Genomic DNA, 26,984 nt, shown 5'->3' with positions numbered 1-26,984 from the left:
AGTTGGTTGCATTATGAACGTCTTCTGTATCCTTGCTGATTTTCTACCTGCTTGTTCTATTGATCACCAAGAGAGAATTGTTGAAGTCTACAAATATTGTCATGGATTTGCCTATTTCTCTTTGGAGTTCTGTTAGTCTTCATGTATTCTGAGGCTCTGTTATTAAGTACTAAACATTTAGGAAGGATTATTTGACCCCTTCATCATTATATCTTTATTTGTTAAGACATCGTACTGAAATGGACTCTAATTATCTGTCTGTCTCCTTCATCCGAACCTGTCTTAGGGCAGGGAGACTCTCATTCATCTCCCTCTCCTTCGTGCCGCTCAGTCTCTAGCATGCAGTAGGCAGCACAGGTAATTGTTGAACTGAGTGTATGAGTCAAAAAAAATTTCTCTAGATTCTTTTCACCCTTAGTTCTGCCCTGTCCAGTATGGCAGCCACTAGCCACGTGGGGCTATTTAAATTTAAATTGAGTAAAATTCAAACTTCAGTTCTTCATTGACACTAGCTACATTTCCAGTGCCCAGTAGCCATGTGTGATGTAGAACATTTGGGTCACTTCATATCATCACAGAAAGTTCTCTTGGGCTGACCGTGTTACTGTCGCCAGTCTGCTTCTGCTAAACTGTGAGAATTTACCTAGCATCCCTTTTTCTCTAGCCTTTTATTTGCTCTGAATCCTGCGCGGCCTGGGTAGCCCCAGCACTTGGCTGTGGTTCTTCTCTGTTAAGCCTGTCAGCCCAGCGTTATTTGTGGATGTGATGGTGTTGAATTTCTGCAGTGAGACTTGGGCTCATCTTTGCGACGATGGCATCGTTTGTTGTTCTCTGGGGTAGGGGAAGAGGTAGTCAGCTAACCTTCAGTTTTAGAAAATCTGCCATGGTCCTGATAAAATTAAGCTAAGTCGTAGATGCAGGACAAAAGGGAAAGAATTAAAATTCAGAGACTTTTGGGTGAGAAATTTAGTTTGGTTACTCAGGGAATTCCTGTATTGTAGAAGTTGGTATGTGAACTGAATTGTCACATACTGGTGTGTTGTTTCAGTTGTCTTGAGTTCTATATAAAACCTCTTTCTCAGGAGTCTCTGGACAAATGATTTAATTACTTCAGTAGTTTTCAAGGAAAAGACATCACTTTTTGAGTGGAATTCTTTTGTTACCTAACCAGTATTAAATTGCAATTATGGAATCTCAGAAGATTTGCTAAGAAAGCTCATGCTTACACTCTTCTCTACTCATGGATGTGTTCTAGAATTCACACACCTGGGAGACTGCGTGGCCAAGTGATTCATACTGAATGACAGTGTTCAGTAGGTGCAATTTCTACATTTTGCTGCTATGGCTTCCTGCTTGGTTTCAGGATGTTAACATTGCCTCCTTTGAGGTCTGTTTATAGTGTATTCTATTTATGGAACTTAAAAAGCATTTCAGAAACGCACATATTAATCTGTGTGGAATTTCTCTTCTTGTCCTTTTTCCTTCTAATGCTTGCATAGCTATATTGAGACTTGTCTGAGGAAATAGTCCAGCATTTAAAGTAGCTAATAAAATTTTAGCCCTTCCCATCAGCGCAGTTTTCCCTGTTTTTCTAAACATCAAAATTATTTCACACACTCTTTGCAGTCTTAGTAAATTACCCTTTTCTCCAATTTATGACCATAATCTGCTTTCACAGTGTTATGCAAATAATTAAAAAATTAAAAAGTGATTTTACTGTAATTTCAGATACATATTTGAACTTTTTAGCTTGAGTTGTCTGGGTGAAATGCCTCAAATTTCTGATTCTCTGTAAACTTGGAAGATTGCCTTTATCCAGATATATTATTATCCTTAATTGCCTAAACAGCTTGAGTTATAAAATCTCCCTGCATTTCAGGAGAAACCTAACAATGGGAGCTTGTTTATGGCAGGGGACACAAACTCAAATGCTACAGGGTCCAAGTAAATTAAAGATGTGAAGTGGCCTTTTTTTTCCTTTATTAATACAAAACTGCATTTGCTGTTAAAGTTTATTTGCCTTGAAAAACTAACCCTATTGGAATTTTAGTCCCTTTTTGCTTTTACAGACAGTGCTGTTGTAAATGTGCTAGAGATGTATCTTTAGTCACCCAGCCTGGTGTTTCTATAAGGTAGATTCCTAAGAGTAGGGTGGTTGGGTTACATTTCATAGGCTGAGCCAGGTTATACTCTCATTACTATTGTTCTTAGACCTTCCCTAATCCGTGTTTATGTGGCTTTTAAGTTGACTTTTTCTGGAATTTACCGAAGTTTACTCAGACCTTTAGCGGGTATTTTTGGATATAGACTAGGCCCAAAATCCTTTCCTCATCAATTTATTGGTAAATACACTTATTTATAATATGAAAGCCTGAGGTTTAGCTCCTAAATTGGGAGGCAGATGTCTCTCTTCAGAGTTTTCTGGCCAAGTGGGAATGGAATTTTTTTTATTGCTTCTTAGCTTGAATTTGACCTTAGAGGCGTCATTCCTCTGTGGGCCTTATTAGTTTACTCACCTGTAAAGTGTAGATTGGACTAGATGATCTAATGGGCAAGGGATTGGCAGACTTTTCTCTTAAAGTGCTGTATAGTAAATATTTTAGTCTTTGTGGGCCACACTGTTTCTGCTGCAACTACTCAACTCTGCCACTGTAACATGATAGCAGTTGGAGACAATAAGTAGACAAATGTGTATGGCTGTGTTTGAATAAACCTTTATTTGTAAAAACAGTCTGTGGCTGGCCATAGTTTGCCAACCTCTTTCTGAGGTCTTGACATTCATTAATCTGTGATTTGGATAACTAGGTTAGGAAAAAAGCTTTGAATTTTTAAAATAACACTTTTTTTTTTTTTTTTTTTTTTTGCGATATGCGGGCCTCTCACTGTTGCGGCCTCTCCAGTTGCGGAGCACAGGCTCTGGTCGCGCAGGCTCAGCGACCATGGCTCACAGGCCCAGCCGCTCCACGGCATGTGGGATCCTCCCGGACCGGGGCACGAACCCGTGTCCCCTGCATTGGCAGGAAGACTCCCAACCACTGCGCCACCAGGGAAGCCCCTAAAATAACGCTTTTGAAAGTCTAGTAAGAACTTCAAATTTTATTTTTGCTTTTTCTCTTTATCAGGAAAGAAATAAAGAAAATTTAGAAAACTCAGAAGATAACATTAATATTTTGGTCACTATCCTTTGATAACCAGCTTTGTGTGTATATTCATGAGGAGTACTTACATGTGTAGAAACGTACATATTTTTTATAAAACTGGATAATGCATAATTGGTTTTATGAATCTTTTCCCTTACAGCATGAAATCTTACTGTATCTTTAAATAATTTGTGTATGAAAATGTCTGCTGTCATGGAGCTTCTAATGGAGAGCTCATGGATTTTAAAAATTAATTTTGTATTTAGCCACCTCTTCTCTTTTCTAATAGTTTCTAATAGCTTATTTTTTGATTGGGTTGGAATTTCTAGGAATAACATTTCATCAGCTTCAAACATGAAGCATATACATACATCTGCTTTTCTTATATTTATACCTCCTTTTTGTTTCTTTTCAAATTGCACTGTCTACCACCTCTAAAACAATGTTAAATACTAGTTGAAATGAGAAGCATCTTAGTGCACTTTCTAAATTTAATGGGACTGATGCTAATATTTCACTGTGAATTGTTATGCTGACCATTGACTTTTTTGTTTTGTTTTGTTTTTTGCTGTCCTAATAAGCATAAAGGGATATTTCATTTTGGTTTGGAATTTAAGTGCTTTGTTGCCTATGTGATGTGCATGTATTTTCTCCTGGTCTGTGGCTTGTGTTTCACTCTCTTAACTGTCTAATCAATGAGCACATTTTGTCTCTCCATTAATTCAAGTCTTTGATCTCTTTCATCAGTGTTTTATTGTTTTTGGCCTACTGGTCTTTTTCATATTATTACATTTGTACCTAAGTATTTGATGATTTTTGGTGCTATTACAATTAGTACTTATTTTTTAAATTTGAATTTCCAGTTATTTATTGTTATAATAGAAATATAATTGATTTTTGTGTATTGATCTTTGTGACCTTGTTAAACTCAACTGTTAGTCTAATAGATTTTTTTTTTTTTGTAGATTTCTTGGGATTTTCTACATAGGTAATCATGTTGCCTGGCAAATAGAGATGATTTTATGTTTTCCTTTTCCAAGCTGGATTTTCTTTTTCTTATTGAAGTATAATTGATTTACAATATTGTGTTAGTTTCAGGTGTACAGCAGAGTGATTCAGTTTTATTTAATTCTTTTTTTCGATTCTTTTCCATTATATTTTATTATAAGATATTGAATATAGTTCCCTCTGCTATACAGTAAATCTTTGTTGTTTATCTGTTTTATGTAAAGGTAGTGTGTATCTGTTAATCCCATACTCCCAATTTATCCCTGTCCCCCCTTCCCCTTTGGTAACCATAAGTTTGTTTTCTATGTCTGTGAGTCTGTTTCTGTTTTGTAAATAAGTTCATTTTTACTATTTTTTTAGATTCCACATATAAATGATATCATATAGTATTTGTCTTTCTCTGTCTGACTTAACTTCACTTAGTATGATTTCCTCTAGATTCATCCATGTTGCTGCAAATGGCATTGTTTCATTGTGGTTTTATGGCTGAGTAATATTCCGTTGCGTATATATACCACATGTTCTTTATCCATTCCTCTGTTGATGGACACTTAGGTTGCTTCCACGTCTTGACTATCGTAAAAATTGGTTTCTAATTTAACTTCATATGTCAGAGAACATACTGGGTATGACTAAAAATGTTTAAAAAATGAAGTCATTTGAGATTTGTTTTATGACCCAAAGCATTGTCTGTTTAGGTGAATATTCCATGTGTACTAGGAAATAAGAGTCTGCTGCTGTTGGGTAGAGTGTTCCATAAATGTGATTAACTGTTGTTGATAGTGTTCTTAAAGTCTTCTATATCCTTGGGGATTTTCCATCTACTTGTTCTGTTGATTACTAAGAGAGGAGTGTTGAAATCTACAACTATTGTTATAGATTTGTTCTCTGTCTCCTTGCAGTACTGTATGTTTATGCCTTATATATTTTGTGGCTCTGTTATTAGGTTCATAAACATTTATGGTTGTTGGTCTTTTGATTATTTGACCCCTTTATCATTATGAAATGACCTTCTTTACTCTGGTAATATTCTTTGCTTAAAATCTACTGTTTGATATTAATATAACCAGTTCAGCGTCTTTCTTTTTGAATAGTGTTAGCATGGTGTATCTTTTTCCACCCTTTTCCTTTTAGTTTGTACTATGTCATATATATATATATATATATATATATTTTTTTTTTTTTTTTTTGCCGTGCTGCATGGCATGCGGGATCTTACCCCATCCAGGGATCGAACCCGTGCCTCCTGCGGTGGGAGCGCAGAGTCTTAACCACTGGACCTCTATGGAAGTCCCTAGTATATATTTTAAAGGGGTTCCTTGTTTTGTTTTTTTAAAAAGCCAGTCTTCTGACAGTGAATTTAGGCTATTTACACTTAATATAATTTTTTTTTTTTTCTTTTTTGGCCGTGCCTCACAGCTTGGTTTGCAGGGTCAGTTCCCTGACCAGTGATTGAATCCGTGCCCTTGGTAGTAAAGCATGGAGTCCTAACCACTGGACTGCCAGGAAATTCCCATCTTTTTTTTTTTTTGGTTCCTCCGTTTCCCTTTCCTGCCTGCTTTTGGATTAGTTGAACATTGCCCTATTTTAATTTATTAGCTTTTTGGTTTATGTCTGTGCTATTTTTTTAGTGGTTCCTCTAGGAATTACAAAATACTTATCTACTTAAAGTTAGCATTTTATCCCTTTAAGTAAAATTTAAAAGTGTCACAACCATAGAGGTTCCCTTATCCTAGCCCTCTCCCCAATGCTATAAGTGTCGTATATATCTACAGTTGTCCCTCTGTATCTGTGGGGGATTGATTCCCAGGACCCTTGTAGATACCAAAGTCTCTGGATGTCAGATCCCTTGTATAAAGTGGCACCGTACAGTTGGCCCTCTGTATCAGACTCTACATACATTAAAGCTCCACTAGATGATGTTACAATTTTTGCTCTCAACCACTGTACATATATATATATATTTTAACTGTACGTATTTTAAAGAGTTTAACTGTACGTATGCTTAAGAGTTGAAACAACCTTTTTTGTTTGTTTTTTAATTTCTTGTTCTTCCTTTATTCCTGAAAGTCCAGTTTTCACTCTGGTATCATTTCTGTTTCTTTTACCATTTTTACCATTTGTTTTTTTGTTGTTCTTTCATAATTGAGATTTTATTGGCTGTTTTGAGGATCAGTACACAGACATTTCAATTTGTACAAATTCTTAACATACATACCAAAACTCTAAAAAATCATGTAGTTGTGATTCTTTTCTGAACAGTTATTCCAGTGACTTTCCAACTTAAAATGTGGAGGCAAATTTTCCTTGACAGGATATCAAGTACCAGTATCTTCAAATATTGATATGCTGTTACATCATTAAGTCTCACTAATTCACAATTTAATATCACATACACTACATACTAAAATTGTCGATCGTCTACAGCACATTAACAAAATTACTAGAAGAACTGGACTACCATGACCAAAGATGTTACAGAGTACACAAAATTCTGACCAGGAGAGCCAAGATCAAGGAGTGAGTGGTTTGCTTTAGGAAACTCTGTTAGTTTTCCTTCATCTGAAATGTTTTTATTTTGCCTGAATTGTGGAAGAGTATTTTTGAAGGATATAGAATGCTGGGTTGATATTTCTCTAAGCACTTTAAAGATGTCCCATTCTCTGCGGTTATTTGAATTATTGTTCTCTCATATGTAATGTTGTTTTTTCTCTTGCTGCTTTGTAGATTTTTCTTTAGCTATATGTTCTGGAATTCCTTCCATACTCTGGCTTGCGGGGGAGGGGGGGGCTTTTCTTGATCTACTGGCTAGAAAGATGTGAGTTTCTTGTAGATTCTGTAGTTGGAGCCTCCCTTGAGGCAGGGGCCGGAAGAGGGGGAAAAAAAGTAAAATAACAACAAAACAGGGGATTTCCCTCATGCTCTTCAGCACACAGGGGACCCTTTTCCTCAGTCCTCTGCCTGAAAGACAGGGCTTCTCTGAGTTTTTTCTGTTCATGCTTTTTGCCGTAGATTCACTGTGAGCTTGTTCTATTCCAGGAGAGAAAATAGGGAAACAGTCCTCTGCTTGTTGTTTGTTGTTGCCTCTTCTAGTTTCGACTCCCCTACCTGGTCCTTGTGCTTTTGCTTCCCCCCCTCCCTCCCATAATCCTTTGGTGGTTGCTTTTTCTGTATTTTGTCCAGAGTTTTCAGTTTAGTGGAGCCATTATCTCCAGTGAGCTTATTACTCCATCTTGGCTTGGCTTTGGACCACATTCTTCTTGTGAGCTGCATAGTGTTCCCTTGTGCGGAAGTACAATATTATAGTTTTTTGTTTTAGCCAGTTCCTTACTGGGTGGACATTTAGGTTATATACAGCTTTGGCACTGTTGCAAACAGTGCCAAAATGAATGTACATGTGAGTTATGTTATATGGTAAATTCTTAGAAAGGGGATTGCTAGATTAAAAGGTATGTATTATTCTGTAATTTTTCATAGATATTTACACATAATATGCTTCTGGATTTTATTTGCTATTTTTAACTTTATTTTAATAACTATGATTGACCCATCATTTCTTTTGTGGAGGGGGTGGTACATGTCTTTTGTTATTAGGTTTTGGTGTCGCTGTTATCCTGTTTTTTTTTTTTTTTTTTTTATCTTTTTTTTATCCTGGTTTTTTAAAGACGACTTTTAAAATCTTTTCTTCTTTTTCTGTCCTCTGGAATGTTTTGAAAACCATCCTGGCTGGGTGCTGTTTTAGGGACAAGAGCTCGCTGACATCTTCTTCAGTTTCTCCCATAATTATTGGTTTGTTTTCTGTTCTTTGATTTAGTTTTGGTGTTTGGTAATTCTCTGACGGTCATCCTTTCACCCAGGTTTTAGACTTTATTAGCATTCTTTTAATAGCTTCTGTACCTGTGGCAAGTTCCCTTTTATCATCACCAATTTTATTTATTGTGCTTGGTCCCACCTTTTCTTGATTAGGTTAGTTCTAGTTGTGCCCTGTAGATTGCCTATCTGTCCTCTTTACTCACTCTTCTACCTCCTCTTTGTGGACATTTGAATTTGTGACCTGCGTTCATGTTAGCTATTTAGTCAGTCTACTAGAGCTGTTAAGATTAAAAAGAAGTGTCTTAAAGTCTCCTGCTACTATTCTGTTTCTGTCCAGTTCTTCTTGAATTTCTTATAGTTTTGCTTTATATTGTTTGATGCCAATTTATTTGGTTTATTAATTCATGCAGCAACTAATGCAGGAATCTGCTATGTACCAGGAAGTGTAATAAGTACTAGGCCTGAGAAGCCAAACAAAAATTGTCCTGGGCTTCCCTGGTGGCACAGTGGTTAAGAATCTGCCTGCCAATGCAAGGGACACAGGTTCGAGCCCTGGCCTGGGAAGATCCCATATGCTGCGGAGCAACTAAGCCCATGCGCTACAACTACTGAGCCTGAGCTCTAGAGCCCGCAAGCCAGAACTACTGAGCCCACGTGCCACAGCTACTGAAGCCTACGCCCCTAGAGCCCGTGCTCCGCAGCAAGAGAAGCCACAACAGTGATAAGCCCGTGCACCGCAACAAAGAGTTAGCCCTCGCTCACCGCAACTAGAGAAAGCCCACGCGCAGCAACGAAGACCCAACGCAGCCAATAAATTAAAAAAAAAAAAAAATTGTCCTGGCCTTTGTGGAAGTTGCAGTCTAGTGGAGGCATATGTTAATTGAATGAAACTGTAAGGCTTTTAAGTGTGATAAAATACTATGAAGGAAAAGAGCTGAATGAATGAGGAGCTGGCCACTTGACAGAGTGGGAGAGAGTATTCTAGGTAGAGAGAACAGCTGTGGGGAGGCAGCGAGCTTTGCATGATCCAGGAGGCCAGTGTGGCTGAAGCAGAAAGGAGAGGGGGAGGCTGAGTTTGGAGCAGTAGCCAGGGCGTACGTCACAGAGGGCCCTGTAGGTCTCAGGAAGGAGTTTGGATTTTAATCCAAGTATGGTGGGGACTCACTGAAAGGCTTAAAGTTGGGGACTGGCACAATCATATTTACTTTTTATTAAGTTGTTCGTAACTGTTATATCTTCATTGTAGACTGCATCCTTTATCATTACAAAATCTTTGTTCCATTTAGGGATTTAAAAATTTTTGCTTTGAATTAAACTTTTGTAACTCCTTTTTATTTCCATTTCCTACAAAGAGAAGTGTACCTGGGACATCCTGTTGAAAATAGCTAGTAGGCAGTTGGAAATAATGTCTCTGGAGTTCTGAAGCGAGGTCTGGGTAGAGAAATGCATTTAGAAGTCATTGATATTTGGGTGGTAATTGAGTCCACTGATAACTGGGGGAAAGCAGGAGAATCTGCTGAGGACTAAACTTTGGGGAATTTGCACGTGTAAGAGAGGTGTTTGGCAGAGGGACAGCTGGTCAGGGAAATTGAGTCCTGGGTGGCACAGGAAATTCAAGAAGGATGTTGTGGCCAAATATGTCAGATGTTTTCAAAGAGAGGCTAGGTAAAACAGGTGGTATGTTACAGCACTTTCTATCCCAGGTATCGGTTGATGCTTACAAGTTTGCAGTTAATTTAATAATCTTATTTAATCTTACTCTGTATTTAGGCTGTAACATGATATGTCCTGTTAGCTATATATATTGAAAAAATTGAAACAAATAATTGAAACAATTAGAAGTAAGGAGCTTTAGAACAGATTTTCTGAACTTTTTGCTTTTACTTTACGTAATTTCAAATATGCAGAAAAGCTGGAAGAATAGTACAATGAACACCCAGTATACCCTTCTCTTGGATTCACCGATTTTTGTTGTTTATAAATTTATGTATTTATTTATTTATGGCTGCATTGGTCTTTGTTGCTGCGCGCGGGCTTTCTCTAGTTGCGGCGTGGTGGGGGCTACTCTTCCTCGTGTGTGCGGGCTTCTCATTGCGGTGGCTTCTCTTGCAGAGCACGGGCTCTAGGTGCGGGGGCTTCAGTAGTTGTGGCTCGCGGGCTGTAGAGCGCAGGCTCAGTAGTTGTGGTGCATGGACTTAGTTGCTCCGCAGCATGTGGGATCTTCCTGGACCAGGGCTCGAACCCGTGTACCCTGCATTGGCAGGCGATTCTTAACCACTGCACCATCAGGGAAGTCCCGGATTCACCAATTTTTATAAACATTTTTGCCATATTTGGTTGCTCAGTCTTTTAAAATTTTCTTTTTGCTGAACCACTGAATAGTAAGTTGTAGACATAATAGCACTTCACCTCTAAATACTTCAGCATACTCAAGACATTTAATTTAACATGGATATAACATTACATTTCAAATTTCCCCAATTGTCCTCTATTGCTGTTTTGTTTCTTTATCCAAGATTCAGTCAAGGGTCTTGTACTGCTTTTAGTTGACATCTCTTTTGTTCCTTTAATTTAGAGCTCTTCTGTCACTTTTGGAGAGGGAAGGGTTCTTTTGTGACAGTGACATTTTTTCATTGTCCAGGCCAATTGTCTTTAGAATGTCTCACTGTTTGGGTTTATCTGATTGTTTCCGATAGAAACACACATTATATAGAGAGTTATGGGGTCTAGAAGTATGAAAACACTATAAATATTCTTCTTAGAATTAATACAATAAAAATGTATGAACCAAACTGAAAAATCTACTGTGGCATCTGGATTTTAATCTTGGCATGACCTCACCCCTGGACCTCTAGTTTTGCTTCTGGGTATCATTTGTTGAACACACTTTTTTTGTTTGTTTTTTTTTTGGTTATTACAATAAAACATGGTCTGTGCTCTCAGGGAGTTAACAAATGAGCTGGGGGCACATGAGTAATTGCCTGTAATATAAATGCACTCACACTATAATGGAGAGCTGTACAAAGTGTCAGAGAAGCACAGTGCCTGGAGGCACAGGAGAGGACAGAAGAGGCGACATTTGATCAGGGCCTTGGAAAAGGTCTAGGATTTCTTGCAGCTTCAGCAAATTAAGGCAATATCTGCTTAAAATGTACAGAGAAGTTTTTAAATTAAAAAAGCGAGAAATTAACAAATACAGATGGTGCCCCACGGTGCATATTTTAAAAACCCAAGCATGTAGAAAAGGACCCCAAGCAACAGTTAACACTTGGTGAATATTGTTGCCAGTTCTTCCAAAGAGCTCAGAGAAGAGAGCATCCCTATAGACTCTATGAAGTAGAATTCTATTGTGGAATTGAAAGGAGTGGGAAGTTTTGCCTTAGCAACTGTCAGGTTGTTCAGATAATGTACATAGTAGCATATTCTTCTATTAAGCTAATAATCTGTCACATGGGCCAGAATCCTTGTTTAGTCAAGAAACTCTCTCCCTTGGGCTTCCCTGGTGGCACAGTGGTTAAGAATCCACCTGCCAGTGCAGAGGACATGGGTTTGAGCCCTGGTTTGGGAAGATCCCATGTGCCGCGGAGCAACTAAGCCCGTCCGCCACAACTACTGAGCATGCACTCTAGAGCCCTCGAGCCACAACTACTGAGCCCATGTGCCACAACTACTGAAGCCCTCACATCTAGAGCCCGTGCTCCACAACAAGAGAAGCCACCGCAATGAGAAGCCTGCTCACCGCAATGAAGAGTAGCCCCCACTCGCCTCAACTAGAGAAGGCCCGCATGGAGCAACGAAGACCCAACGCAGCCAAAAATAAAATAAATAAATTTAAAAAAAGAAACTCTCTCCCTTAACCTAGACTGTGTTGGAAATTCACTGACAAATTCTTGCTGTTTGGTTCCCGTACCCGCTCCCCACCCCCATGCAGACCACTTTCCATCCATAGCATTTTCTTCTTGTAGGCTTATTAATGTCTTTGATTAAGCTTCAGCTTCCTTTCACACCTGTCCTATTCTAATCATACCTTCTTAGGCAGCTTCTTGATTCTCTTGTTTGAGTTTCCAAAAAAGCCCCACTTTTTGCTTGGTAGTGGGAATATCCAATTTCGGTAAAGCTGTGATTTTCACACTTGGCTGCACATCAGAATTATCTGGGGAGAAAGATAAAAATACAGATTACTGAGCTTCACCTGGGGTTCTGTAAATTTGAATTGCATTTTGCTACTCTACTTTTAACAGTTTACCATGTGATTTTGCTGCACTTCTGGTTTTAGGATGGATAGTTTTCAAGGCAGCATGTCAAACTTTAATGTGTACGTGAATCACCCGAAGATTTTGAGAAACTGCAAATCCTAATTTAGTAAGCCTGAGATTCTGACTTTATTTCAAGCCTCATAGATAATGCCAATCACATTTTGAGTAGCAAGCTTTGAAGGTAACTGGAATTAGTGGATTTCATCTGATGTGTATTAATTTTTACTCAACAATCTCAGGGATAACCTTTTTGAGTTCCAGGGCAGTGGTTCTCAAACTGTGGACCTCAGACCAGCAGTTAGTATCGCATGGGAATTGTTAGAAATGCAAATTGAGACTCTTTCCTAGTCCTTTGAATCAGAAGCTGTTTTAATTAGAGTCAGCTCTCCAGGTGATTCTGATGCGCAAAATTTGAAGACCAGTGTTCTAGGACTTCTCATGGTAGTCCTCTATTTATTTACATAGTGAGGAGTGAAAACACATTTCTGACATCTGCAAATAATGTAAAGACATCATTTTCTTGTGTAATTGCATAGGCTAGAGTTTGAAACTACTGATTCTTTCAGCAAAGTGTTTCAATTTTACATATATATATTCTTTTTCATATTCTTTTCCATTATGGTTTATCATAGGCTATTGAATATAGTCACCTGTGCTATGCAGTAGGACCTTGTTGTTTATCCATCCTATATATAATAGTTTGCGTCTGCTAATCCCACACTCCCAATCCTTCCCTCCTCCACCCCACCCCCACCCCCTGCTTGGCAACCACAAGTCTGTTCTGTATGTCTGTGAGTCAGTTTCTGTTTCACAGATATGTTCATTTGTGTCATATTTTAGATTCCACATGTAAGTGATATCGTATGGTATTTGTCTTTTTTTTTTCCTTAAAATTTATTTATTTATTTAGTTTTGGCTGTGTTGGGTCTTCGTTGCTGCGCACGGGCTTTCTCTAGTTGTGGCAAACAGGGCAACTTCTCATTGCGGTGCGCAGGCTTCTTATTGCAGGGGCTTCTCTTGTTGGAGAGCAAGGCCTCTAGGTGCATGAGCTTCAGTAGTTGTGGCACGTGGGCTCAGTAGTTGTGGCTCATGGGCTCTAGAGCGCAGGCTCAGTAGTTGTGGTGCACGGGCTTAGTTGCTCCGCGGCATGTGTGATCTTCCCGGACCAGGGTTCGAACCCGTGTCCCCTGCATTGGCAGGCGGATTCTTAACCACTGCACTACCAGGGAAGCCCTGTCTTTCTCTTTCTGATTTACTTCACTTAGTATGATAATCTCTAGGTCCATCCATGTTGCTGCAAATGGCATTATTCTTTTTTATGGCTGAGTAATATTCCTGCGTGTGTGTGTGTGTGTGTGTGTGTGTGTGTGTGTGTGTGTGTGTATGTATTACATCTTCTCTATCCATTCACCTGTCAATGGATGGACATTTAGGTTGCTTCCATGCCTTGGCTATTGTAAATAGTGCTGCTGTGAGCATAGGGGTGCATGTGTCTTTTTGAATTATAGTTTTGTCTGGGTATATGCCCAGGAGTAGGATTGCTGGATCATACGGCAACTCTAGTTTTTTGAGGAACCTCCATACTATTTTCCATAGTGGCTGCACCAATTTACATTCTCACCAACAGTGTAGGGAGGGTTCCCTTTTCTCCACACCCTCTCCGGCACTTATTATTTGTAGACTTTTTAATGATGGCCATTCTGACCAGTATGAGGTGGTACCTCATTGTAGTTTTGATTTGCATTACTCTAATAATTAGTGATGATGAGCATCTTTTTGTGTGCCTACTAAACTCCTGATTCTTTCAGTAAATATTTATTAAGTATTCACAGCAGCAGAAATACACAGACAAAACTCCCTGCCCTTAAGGAGATTACATTCTAGTGTTGATACTAACTACTAGTTCATATATATATTATATATATACATCCATTCATCCATAAGCAGTAGATAAAACTGTTTCGCATGGTTCCAAATTATTTATCCTTTTGTAGCAATTTTTTTTGGTAGCAGTTTCATTTGTTTCATGGTGTTTTTATGATTGATCCATGCCGACATATGTAGCCCTTGACTGCTCTATGGAATTTTATCAAATGGGGAATTCCCTGGTGGTCCACTGGTTAGGACTCCATGCTTTCACTGCTGGGGGCCCGGGTTTGATCCCTGGTCAGGGAACTAGGATCCCGCAAGCCAAGCAGCATGGCCCCCAAAAAAGGATTCTATCAGATGAATGTTCCACAGTTTAATCGTTCCCCTGTTGATGTATATTTTGGTTGTTTCCAGCTTGATTGACTGCTTGCTTTTATACGCAATGTTCAGTGTTCTGCATATGTATAAGGAGAGTTTCTCTAGAGAAGTGTTTTTCTTTCTTTTTTCAGGGGGGTGGGTTGGGGTGTGGCTTGTGGGATCTTAGTTCCCTGACCAGGGGATCAAACCTGGGCCCTCGGCAGTGAAAGCTCAGAGTCCTAACCACTGGACTGCCAGGGAATTCCTGAGAAGTGTTTTTCAAACTGTGGGCTGAAACCAGCATAATTTAAAAGCAGAAAGAGAATGGAATAGAAGGTATTGGAATGGGATGGAAGAGAAGATATTAGTATAAGAGTAGTGCTTTGTAGAACTTTAGTTTTGGGGTAGGTGTGTAGGTAGATTTAAATGTAAAATGTATTTCTTACTTTGGATCATGGGCAAAAAATTTTCAAACTGCCCCTTCAGGGTTGTGTGCACAACCTTAACCTGACTGTTACTGAATTGCTCTCCAAAGTGGTGACGGCACTTACAGTCCCGAGTGTGGTATACCGGTGTCTCTGTTGTTCTCCGTTCTTCCCAAGTTTGTTTGGATGGACTTTAAAATTTTTGTCCATTGTTGAGTATGAAACAGTATCTCATTGTGGTTTTAATTTGCCTTTTCCTGATGGCTAGTGAGGTTGACGTGAATCCCTTTTTTTTAATACAGGAAAATTAATATACTTTATCTGCTAGATAGTAGATCAGTGTTGAAAATGGTAATGAGTGTAATCCTCAATGGTATATTATAAATACATTTCCCTGAATAGTTGAAATATCTTGACTTGCTAATACTAATGATTGACAGTTGAGGGGCTTAAGTGGTTTAATTTTATGAGTTTTCTCTTTATACACTGTAATCTGTGCTCACTTCTGTAAACCCAAATCTTTGAATTTGGCAAAATGACCTTATATTTGTATTCATACAAGACCGTCAGTAGCCATTACTGGCAGCATATTAATATTTTTATATATTTGTATAGATACCTGCCCAATATTTTTCTTTTAAAATATTATAATAAAAATATATGCATGTGGTATTTAAGAATATAAAAGGATAAAAAAATTAGTCTTTCTTTTTTTTCCTCCATTTCTCCTCTCCAGGAACAGCTACTTTAAAAAGATTCATATATGACCTCTTTGATGTATATACTTTATTATTGTTCTCTTTTCTTTTTTTGTTTCTAATTTTGTTTCTCAAATGACATTCTAGTCATTGTTCTGTAGCTGGCTTTTTCATCTACTTAATTATACATCTTAAAGATTTCTTATTTCAGCACATGAATTTTACCCTATTCCCGCATGCGTGCTGCAACTAAAAGATCCCCTGTGCCGCAATTAAGACCTGGCGCAGCCTAAATAAATAAATAAAAAAAAATTGAATCGATTTAAACTCCCAATAATGCTTCAGAATGAACTGGCCAGCATTTAATGCTAACTTGTAAAAGTGCTCACGTTGTTCAGTATGTATGTAGTTGTAGTTTGAATAGATACTATTTTGTGGTTTCCAGCTAGATGATAGAATATAGAATTTATGAACCTTTGTTTGCCTTTCTTCCTTTTACCTTAGAAAGCTAACAGACTTTAGCTTAATATAAAGCTAAATGAACTGTTAAATATTAGAATAATACATGCTTATCCAAAATCTTTCAGAATCTGTGAAAGCTGATATTTTAAAATTAGATATCAAATTAAATTAGACTACTGTTACTCTCTAAGTTAATTTACTACAAAAGAGTACTATCAACAGTTTTTTTTTTAAACATTAACTGTTCTCATTGATAGTCTTGAAATAGCAATTTACTGAGTTTCTCATTATAAAAGGCTTGTATACAGTGTTAGATACTGTTTTAATCAGTACTCTTTTATTTGCAAGCAACAGAAAACCAACATGTTCACTTAAGCAAAAGGGGAGTGGTTTTTGGTTTGTGTGACTGGGAAATTTGTTTTTTAAAAATAAATTTATTTATTTATTTATTGTCTGCATTGGGTCTTCATTGCTGTGCACGGGCTTTCTCTAGTTGCGGCGAGCGTGGGCTACTCTTCGTGGTGGTGCGTGGGCTTCTCACTGTGGTGGCTTTCTTGTTGCAGAACCTGGGCTCTAGGTGTGCGGGCTTCAGTAGTTGTGGCACGCGGGCTCTTGAGTGCAGGCTCAGTAGTTGTGGCGCACAGGCCCGGTTGCTCTGCAGCATGTGGGATCTTCCTGGACCAGGGATCGAACCCATGTCCCCTGCATTGGCAGGCGGATTCTTAACCATTGCGCCACCAGGGAAGTCCTGACTGGGAAATTTGAATGACAGGTTCTGTCAGTACTCGTGAGTTATCAATACTTATCTCCCATTTCTGCTTCTGTCTCTTGTCCTTATTCCCTTCTTCCACAAGGGAGGTAAAGGTGGGTTAGCCACATACAGCCTCTGGCCACCTTCATGGAAAGAACGAGCTTCAGATCACTTCTCACTCAGCATCTGAATATAAAATACCAGGCAAGACTCTCACTGGCCTGCTTTGCCAGTGATCAAGAGGTGGAATACTGTGTTTGGGGGCCCCATCAGAATCACATGGTGTAGGGGAAGGGTAATTCTCTAAAGGGAATGATGCTAGCTAATGCTTCCAGTAAAACAAACGTGCCAGATCTTTCTTTGGCGTAAGAGGTGGGTGTTCAGCTATGGAGGTGGAATGGATACCATGAATAGGTAAATTGTAGGGTAACAAATGATTCAAAGAAGGCTACGAGAATTCAGAAGAGTTTGGGGGAGTTAGAATAGTCTTTTGGAGGAAATGGTACCAGAGTTAAATCTTAGGGTGGTGGTGTTATGTTCCACACCAGTTGGTTTCTTTCTTCATAAGGTCACTTTTATTCATCTTTTTCTTCATTCCCACAGCCAGACTCTGAATCCAGGTCTTTATCTTCTGGGTAGTTGCAGAAGATGCCCTGTGTCTGGTTTGTTCCCCCTGTCCTATTCATTGTATACACTGAAGCCAGAGAAGTCTTTCTGGAACATTCTTATGTCCCTGCCCTGCTGAAAAAGTTTTCATTACTTCATTCAAAGCCATCAACCTACATTACTGCCAGAATAAAGTGCTGTAAAAATGCCTACACCTAACATTTACGGATCCATGTTCTGATCCTAGAACTACTTTTCCAGCCTTTCCTTATGTAATCCTTTACTTGGACTCTGTTTGACAGCATTTTGCGTAAACAGCTGAGAGGAACACAAGGACTGTTTCTATAAGCAGGTTTGTCTCATTTGGTGACTTGTGTTTCTTCTCCTGCATTTGAGGGTATTCCTCTAGGTTCAGTCTTCCCTTTAATCCTTTTCTGCTTTCTCTCATTTATACTTTTGCAAATGAGGCCCAAGTAACTTCCAGAAGACAGTGAAATGTACTGGATTACCATCGTGGTGCTTATTACTAGCATGGTGATTCTGTGATTTAATTGAATCTGCGAAAACTGTATCTTTGTAGTAGATGGATATTTGCTGAGATGGAGGAGGTTTCTTTCTTACGATGTAGGCTCACCAGCAAAGTCTGGCCCAGAGTGATCCCTTGGACTTTTTTCTGCAGAAACTAATGGATATAATCTTATTTGGAAAATCTTTCCAGTGAATGAATATGGGGGGTGCATTGTATAAAATAAAAGATCTTGACCTTTTATATTCTTTAGCATACTTTCTTTTCCTGGTGCCCTGTACCCTTTTAGTTTGTACATGATGAGAATTCACTAGATGTGAGGAGGGCACAGCAATGGGGAAGGGAGGAGGCAGTTAAGAGGTGACCAGCAACCCAAAACCATAGTTAATAAAACAACAATAGCATAAAAATAAATTTAATGTTAATTGATCTCATAAAAAGTCTGCTATTTAAAAGTACATTTGCTATTCTGTAAATATCATTGGAAAGTGTAATAATAATAATAATGCAGGCATGGGCATGGCAATTCTGGAGAAAATTGTTTCTTTCCATAAGTTTCTTATTAATACCTCATAGACTTGTTCAGAGGATTAAATGAGATCTGCTTGCTTGTTACGAACTAAGGTCTCAAATGCTATATATTGATACATTTACATACATATATATTCCTGGACTGTACATTTCATAAATTGGCGAACAGGCACGCCTCCTGTTGCTTAATTTACAGCTAAAAATTATAATCTGTTGTCTGTTTCCTAAGTGAGCCCCGCTCCCCCTTTTTCTCCCAGTATTGGAACCCTGCTTCTCTTCTCTCTTCCTTATTTCTTCTTCCTTTCTGTCTCAGCCCTAACCTTGTGCTTCACTGTGGAACTCCCCATTACATGGCTCTCAGGAAGAACTGGCCAAGGAAAGGGTGCGCTGCACCAGAGAACTTCCTGTCTGATTGCTGAGAGGCATTTCTTAGTGCAGCTGGCACCATGTGAGATCTGTTACGCCTGTTCTCTTCTTTGGAGATGTCTTTTTCTCATTTATGTTCTTGTCAGATCTTTCACAAATGCACTGTTATTTTTTATCATGGTTACCTGTAAACCAGTTAACCCCTCTAGGTAATTGAGAACTGATTATAATTGTAATTTTTTTTTTACTTCTAGTTTGGGATATAATGGGAACACTTTAAATTTAGATTTTCTATAGACTTAAAGATTAGAGCTAAATCATTGCTTCTTGGTATTATTTTAACTTGACAGTTACTGAAAAAATAGAAGTATGCGTCTCTCTTTTTGGGGCTATATGTCCAAATAGGAAAAACCTTAGTTTGTAGAAATGATGTATTGATTTGTAATTATACCATTTCTTTATTTACAGGTAGGCGAAAACCGAGAGTACATCGGCCTCGTTCTCCAATATTGGAAGAAAAAGACATCCCACCCCTTGAATTTCCCAAGTCCTCTGAGGATTTAATGGTGCCTAACGAGCATATAATGAATGTTATTGCCATTTATGAGGTACTGCGGAACTTTGGTACAGTTTTAAGGTTATCTCCTTTTCGCTTTGAGGACTTTTGTGCAGCTCTGGTGAGTCAAGAGCAGTGCACACTTATGGCGGAGATGCACGTAGTGCTTTTGAAAGCAGTTTTGCGTGAAGAAGACACCTCCAATACTACCTTTGGACCTGCCGATCTGAAAGATAGCGTGAATTCCACGCTGTATTTCATCGATGGCATGACGTGGCCAGAGGTGCTGCGGGTGTACTGTGAGAGTGACAAGGAGTACCATCATGTCCTTCCTTACCAAGAAGCAGAGGACTATCCTTATGGACCAGTAGAGAACAAAATCAAAGTTCTGCAGTTCTTAGTCGATCAGTTTCTTACCACAAACATTGCTCGTGAGGAGTTGATGTCTGAAGGGGTGATCCAGTACGATGACCACTGTAGGGTTTGTCACAAACTCGGGGATTTGCTTTGCTGTGAGACCTGCTCAGCAGTGTACCATTTGGAATGTGTGAAGCCGCCTCTTGAGGAGGTGCCAGAGGATGAGTGGCAGTGTGAAGTCTGTGTAGCACATAAGGTTCCTGGTGTGACTGACTGCGTTGCTGAAATCCAAAAAAACAAACCATATATTCGACATGAACCTATTGGATATGACAGAAGTCGGAGGAAATACTGGTTCTTAAACCGAAGACTCATAATGTGAGTAAATCTGGTCTTAAATTTTTGTATGTATTTAAAATTAAGCCAACTTCCTTCATGATTGATGTAGAGCTGTGCTGCTGATGTGATATAAACCTTGGTGATTTAATAATGAGTTGTATAGTTTAATAATTTCTAACTTGAAAGAATATGTACATTAAAACAGTTTTTAAAATTGTAAGGAAAGAAGGGTGTATGAAAAAAAGCAAAATACACACCATTGTACTCAATGCCTAGGATGGAAAGCAGAACGTTACTTACTAGGTGGGATGCCACATGCCATTGTGGGCCCTTCCCCCGTTAGATTCCCTGCAGCCCACCATGAGGTAATCTGCATCCTAACTTTGGTGTTAGGATTTTCTTGCTTCTCTTTTTAGTTTTACTATATTGGTATATAAAATGGAGCAGCAAGAACAAAGAAACTGTCTAAGGAAAGATCAGTGCTGCCATGATTGGTTGCAGCCTCCCAGGAGAAGCCCAACCTGAGGGTTTTCACGAGATTCTTCCAGGCAGGACAGTGGGAAGGGCGGGAGGAAGTCTGGGGAAGTGAGGGTGCTTGGCAGGGTTGTAGTGTGGACTTGGTTTTGGACATCCTGTAGAAGTATGGTCAGAGGGAGTGGGTTACTTTGTATTTTCAGCTTCTAAAGCTTTTCTTTTTAAAATATTTTGTTTATTCATTCATTCATTCGTTTATTTATTTATTTTCTTTTGGCTGCGCTGTGTGACATGTGGGATCTTAGTTCCCCGACTAGGGATCGAACACCCTGTACACCCTGCAGTGGAAGCGCGGTGTCTTGACCACTGGACCACCAGGGAAGTCCTCAGCTTCTAAAGTTTTCAAAGCCTTCTTCAAGCTCTCAGAATTAGGTCAAATCAGAAAATTTGTGGTGAGATGAAATGAAAGAGCAGGCATAGAGAGGAGAGAAGGAACTTCATCAGCACATGGTCAGGCCAAGCCAGGTACAGAGAAGTATCTTAGCCAGGTCCACCCTTAGTTTTTAAAGATGGTACAGAGTAAACAGCGAATTTCAGAATTTTGTACAGTTGTCTTCTTGTAGTGTTGCTGTTGAGAAACCTGAATCCATTCATTGATTCTTTGTATATAACCACTTTGGACTTACCTGGAAACTTGTAGAATCTTCTCTTTGCCTTCAGAGTTTTCTGCAGTTTTCGAGTGATAGGACCTTGTGTGGGTCTGTTTTCATCCATTGTGTGTGTGGTGGGCACTTGCAATCTGACAGTTGAGTCAGTTCTGAGAACTTCCCTTGAGGACTTCCTCCTCTCCTTTTGCCTGTTGTATTTATCTTGAACTATTACTTTATTGAATGTTGGGCTTCCTACTTTGGTCTTCTGATTTTATCTTTTCACTCCAGTTTTCCTCTTTGTCTTCGTCCTCTTTGGAATGTGTGTGTGTGTGCGTGTGTTACTCAATTTTTCTAGATTTCCTTATCTTGGTCTTCAAGCCCTACTATTTATTTTTTATATTCTATCACATTTTTATTTTCTAAGAGCTCTTTTGTTCTTAAAATCATCCTCCTTTTTAAAAAATAAAATCAAATCTTAGTTTTTTGTTTTCTGGAAATAATAATTTCTCTTACTTTCGAGGATGTTATTGATAGTTTTTTCATGTGTTTTTCCCCACAGTGAATGGTCTGTGTTTCTTCCAGGCTGCTTCTTCCTGCTGTGTGTATTGGTCTGTCTCTTCCATCCTCAGATGTCTATTAATCCTTAATTTTCTGCTCCTGATTAGCACTGCGGGATTATACAGCTGATTGGAAGTTCTGAGCAAGTGTGTAGGCCATATCAATTTTGAGCTTAATCGTTGGGTGATTTTCTTAATCTTTTTTCTTGGTGGTCCCTGATGTCACTCACTATCTTTAGTCCTTCCTTCTGAGCTGGTCAGGTGACCCAGAGAGGCCTTCTCTGGTGTTCTGCTTGGAGCATGAGGGTTTGGCTGGCTGGGTGGTGGAGGCGGGCTGCATTTACTATGCACACCGCATTTACTGTGTACATAGCCACTCAGTACCTTGGTTTTCTGTACAGGACCTTTGTTCACACCTGCACCTGGTGTCCCCTGGGCCAGAGAACCTCACTTTTACCTCCTGTAGAGACTAAACCTTTAGTGGCTTGAAGTGGATAGATAGGTGGCCTTGGGATCTGCTCCTAAAACAGCTTTCAAGCACTTCTCTGCTGTCGATACTCCCCTCCTCATTTTGGTGATTGTTGGTTCTCAGCTCCACCCTTTACGTTTCGGATTGGGCTTTCTTGGCTCTGGTTAAAGGCGGTTATCACTTGTCCATTTGCTTTCCTGCTTCCAAAAATTTTTTTGTTGTCTCTCTTATTTTCTCTAATCTTGTAAGTTTAAATCTTTAAAAATATTTCTTAAGTGGTTTTAAGAGGGTTTCAAGAGGGAGCAAACTGAGATGTGTGGATTCAGTCTTTTACCTTAATCCAGAAACTGATATGAGAAACAGTATATGAAGTTTTAAAAGTTTTAAATATACAAAGTATATTTTGTATGATTTGGTTTGGATCAGTTATTTTAAAATTTTGTATAATTTTTTTTGTTTTTTGCCCCCGTATCTCCCAAATATCTGGTTGTGGTGTTTATTGTGCCACCTTTCTCATGTCATGCTATGGAGATGTAGCATGGAAACTTGTGTTGGCGAGGTCAGTACAAAGGAAAAGATAACTGGAACCACATTTTGGTTTGAAGTTTAATGCAGTCTTTCATTCTATGTGAAAAGTCAGTGAGACTGCCTTTCAGGGAGCCTGGTGCTTGTGCTCTCTAGATGTTCAGCGCAGCAGTTTACAGACCCTATCCACTCAGTCTCATGTGCCTTCCCGGAAGGTCTCAGAGTCATCAGGATTGCTGTGAACAAATCAGGAAGTAAATGAAGTCTATTCTGTGCTCCTGTTCTCCCATTCTTTTGTTCCCTTCCCTATCCTGCCTTTCTTCACCCTTTTTGGATGTTCATTCTCACTGCCTCTCACTTCCTTCCCTGTGCTGCTGTTTTGGGCCCCAGACATCCCAAAGGTGCTTTGTCCACATATAGGTAGGCCTTGACATCTGTAATGTAAGGCTTATCACACAATAATCAATGGTGTAGGCCTTGGTGTTAGGGACCTATAGGTGGAACTAGTTGCTGATGGGTTAGTAATAACAATAGCCAACATCAACATTTATTCAGCACTTAATATATGCTGTACAGTTTTTTTGTTTGTTTTTTACATATTATATTTACGTAGAAAAAAAGGAAGTTAAAATTTCAACAGCTTTTTTTTTTTTTTAACAAAAAGTATATCCCCAGCCAGGAAAATGGGTAAATCTAGAGAGATCCTCAAGGAGTTTATTAAACTGTCAACTTGCCCTACGGACAGTAACAGATTTAATTTATCATTGGATTGAAAAGTTCATTTTTATTTTTATATAACCTAAATAGTAAATTTGCCTTTTCTCTGAAAATTTTATACACAATTTTATAACCTTCAAAAATGACAATAAAAAATCAAATTATGTTTATAAATTTTTGTTATTTCAGTATATAAGAACCTTTTACTTTCTGACATTTATGGTTTCACAATATATATCTTAAATTTGTATGTTTACTTTTTTTTTTCTTGTCTTTATCCAGGCCATTTATTACTAGACAGTTGTCATACAGAGTGGTTAAATATTAAAGCTCTGAAACTAGCCCTGGTTTGCATTCCTGGCCTTGTTAATTACAAGTTCTGTGTCATATTAAAGCACCTGCAACCCTTCTAAGCCTGATTTTTTTCACCTATAAAATGAGAATTGTCATTGCTTCATGAATTGTGAATGCTTGTATGTTTATTTATTTATAAAATTTATTTATTTATTTATTTTTGGCCGCGTTGGGTCTTTGTTGCTGCACGCGGGCTTTCTCTAGTTGCGAGGAGCGGGGGCTACTCTTTGTTGCGGTGCGCAGGCTTCTCATTGTGGTGGCTTCTCTTGTTGCAGAGCACAGGCTCTAGGCGCGTGGGCCTCAGCAGCTGTGGCAGGTGGGCTTAGCAGCTGTGGCTCGTGGGCTCCAGAGCGCAGGCTCAGCAGTTGTGGCACACAGGCCCAGTTGCTCCACGGCACGTGGGATCCTCCTGGGCCAGGGCTCGAACCCGTGTCCCCTGCATTGGCACGTGGATTCCCAACCACTGCGCCACCAGGGAAGCCCCTGTATGTTTACTTTAGTAATCAAGACACTATTTGTGAAGTATACCTAGTATTTTTATTATTCTGTTATTTACTTTAACAGCTTTATTGAGTTGGGGTTTTTTTTGTTTTTTTGTTTTTGGCCGCGCTGTGCTGCTTGCGGGATCTTAGTTCCCCGACCAGGGATCAAACCTGTGCCCCCTGCAGTGGAAGCACAGGGTCCTAACCCCTGGACCACCAGAGAATTCCCTGAGCTGTTTATTAATTTATGTATTATAAAATTCTATTGTTGTAGATATACAATTCTATAATTTTAGTAAACTAGCACTGAAAGTCCCACATCCCAGGAAACATTTTCTTCTGAGACAAATCCAAGTGGTTGGTTACTCCACATTTCAGTCATTCTGAAAGTGGTCTCATATCTGTTTACAGTTAATCTTACTCCCATTATCAGCCTTAGAAAATCACTCTGCTGTTTGTATAAATTCGCTTTTTCTAAACATTTCATATAAAAAGAAACATATAATAATATTATTTTGTATCTCAGTTCTTTCACTTAGAATAATGTGTGCCTTACAGTTTTCTAATAAGCATTTTGTATATACTTTTTTTCATTAACCCTTACAACAACCCAGTAATGTGGGTACTATTTTTGTACATTTTATAGATGAAGAACTAAACTCAGAGAAGTTAAATAACTTGCTCTAGGACCTGCCCAAGACTCTATGGCTATTAGGAAGTAGGACCTAGAATTATTTTTTCAGGACCTATTTATAAGAATATTCTCTTTTCTTGTTTCTTCTTTTCTTTTTTTTGACCACACTATGCAGCTTGCAGGATCTTAGTTCCCCGACCAGGGATTGAATCCGGGCCAAGGCAGTGAAAGCGTGGAGTCCTAACCACTGGACCGCCAGGGAACTCCCAAGAATATTTTCAATAGCTAATTTTATACTGTAGTCTAGTTTCCAAGCCATCATCTTGAGAAGTCGGCAATTTGCCTTGTTTTAGCTGTTAAAAGCAATGCTCATAACTGCGGGGAGAAAGATTGTATAATGGTTTTGGCTCTGTTGGGACTGGGTTTTTCTGAGATCTTATAAATTTGAAACACAGGCATTTTTAGAAAATATGACATAAATTAAGTGATGTTTCAAAAAAGTCCTGTTTCTTGATAATTCAATATCAGTATATAAAACAACATTCAGACAAGTAGAAGACCCTTTGAATGTGGTTAAATAGGTGCAAAGCTTTAAAATTACAGGAGTGAAAGGACTTAAGAAGGTACCCATGCATGGATTTGTGGTACATTACCAATGAAATGAAATAATCTAAATAGAACAAATTCTTTAAATTACATGTTTGTCAGGGAAACTATTCACTTACATTTATTTGCTTTAAAAGCTTTAGTCATAATCTCTCAAACTGCCTTTCTTATTGCGTAATAAAGTACACAGAATTTAATGAAAATCTCAGATGAACAAGTATGATACTTTTTTTCATGTGTTGTGACATTTTGACTATTTTCTTTGTTAAAAGTCAGATACAAAGATTTTTTCAATTTTTTAAAATATTTATTTATTTATTTGGTTGCGCTGGGTCTTAGTTGTGGCTCACCAGCTCCTTAGTTGCAGTACGTGGGCTCCTTATTTGTGGTATGTGAACTCTTAGTTGCAGCATGTGTGTGGGATCTAGTTCCCTGACCTGGGATCGAACCCAGGCCCCCTGCATTTGGAGCACCACCAGGAAAGTCCCTAAATATCATTGTTAATAATAATTGTTCCTTGTGAATAATTTGAGTAAATGTGAGATTTTACATCATTTTAAAATTTAGATCAAAACAATTTCCGTTTACGCGCCCCCTTGTGGTAGGTGATATGTGGACTACTGATGAAAGTTTTGAAACCATTGTAAATTGCTCAGCTTATGTTATGTGGAGATCTGGTATATGTTTTCCCTGGAAGTCCAGAAGCTTAAAATGATAAATCAGTGGACTTATTGCCCAAGGGGGTTATGTCTAAAACAAAGTCTGGGGCAGTGAACACTTTAATTGTGATACCAATAGTTTATAGAAACTATTTTCCTCTTATTGCTTTTATTTGTTTAATACTCATTTAAAAATATGTTATTTGAATAGGTTAGGGAATAAAAGAAAAGTTCTTAAACATCAGTTTATAGTCTACCTGAGGAACCAAGATACTTACTGAGCAAACAATTTAGAGATCAATTTCAATCTGTTATGTAAGAAGGCCAGTCTTTCTTAAATATTGCTTTCATTCTATCAGTCCTTTGCTCTCAAATTGGGACTTCTAGTAAAATAGGAACTGCCAGATTAGACGAGCACTGTTTCCTGTCACTGTCTGTTCTGAATAAAATTACCTTGAACACAGCATTTTAAAACTCTGCATTTTTTCATTTTCCAGATGAACTAATTTATGCTTTTTAACCTGTACAGCTTTCCACCTGCACCTCCACGTTCTAGCCATAAGCCACCTATTTACTTGTTGACTCAGTTGCCATCAGACCTACGCCTGTAATCCTTCTGCCTGTGTCCAGTTCTGCATACCAGCAGCCTCCTGGACAAGTCCACATAGCAGGCACCTCAGATACAACATGTCTAAAACTGCATGCATCACTTGCCCCCATTACCTACCCTTCATTCAGTGTTGCCATCTTAGTAAATGGGATCACCATCCTACTGGCTGCTCAGGCTAGAAACCTGG

The 26,984-nt window shown here is 38.7% G+C and overlaps 1 protein-coding gene across 4 annotated transcripts in view; it reads left to right on the top strand.

Annotated features, from left to right (window-relative positions):
* The window catches only part of BPTF (bromodomain PHD finger transcription factor), a 139,379-nt gene that overhangs the window by 14,023 nt on the left and 98,372 nt on the right, over nt 1-26,984 (top strand). For all 4 annotated transcript variants that reach the window (XM_060133033.1, XM_060133034.1, XM_060133032.1 and 1 more), the window contains exon 2: nt 19,277-20,099. In XM_060133033.1, the coding sequence (XP_059989016.1) occupies nt 19,277-20,099 (823 nt within the window). The remainder of the gene's footprint in view (nt 1-19,276; nt 20,100-26,984) is intronic.

The sequence above is a fragment of the Lagenorhynchus albirostris genome, chromosome 20 (genome assembly GCF_949774975.1).
Source record: "Lagenorhynchus albirostris chromosome 20, mLagAlb1.1, whole genome shotgun sequence".
NCBI classification, from domain to species: domain Eukaryota; kingdom Metazoa; phylum Chordata; class Mammalia; order Artiodactyla; family Delphinidae; genus Lagenorhynchus; species Lagenorhynchus albirostris.
Note: the sequence above shows the minus strand (reverse complement) of the source record. Positions and strands in the feature narration are given on the sequence as shown.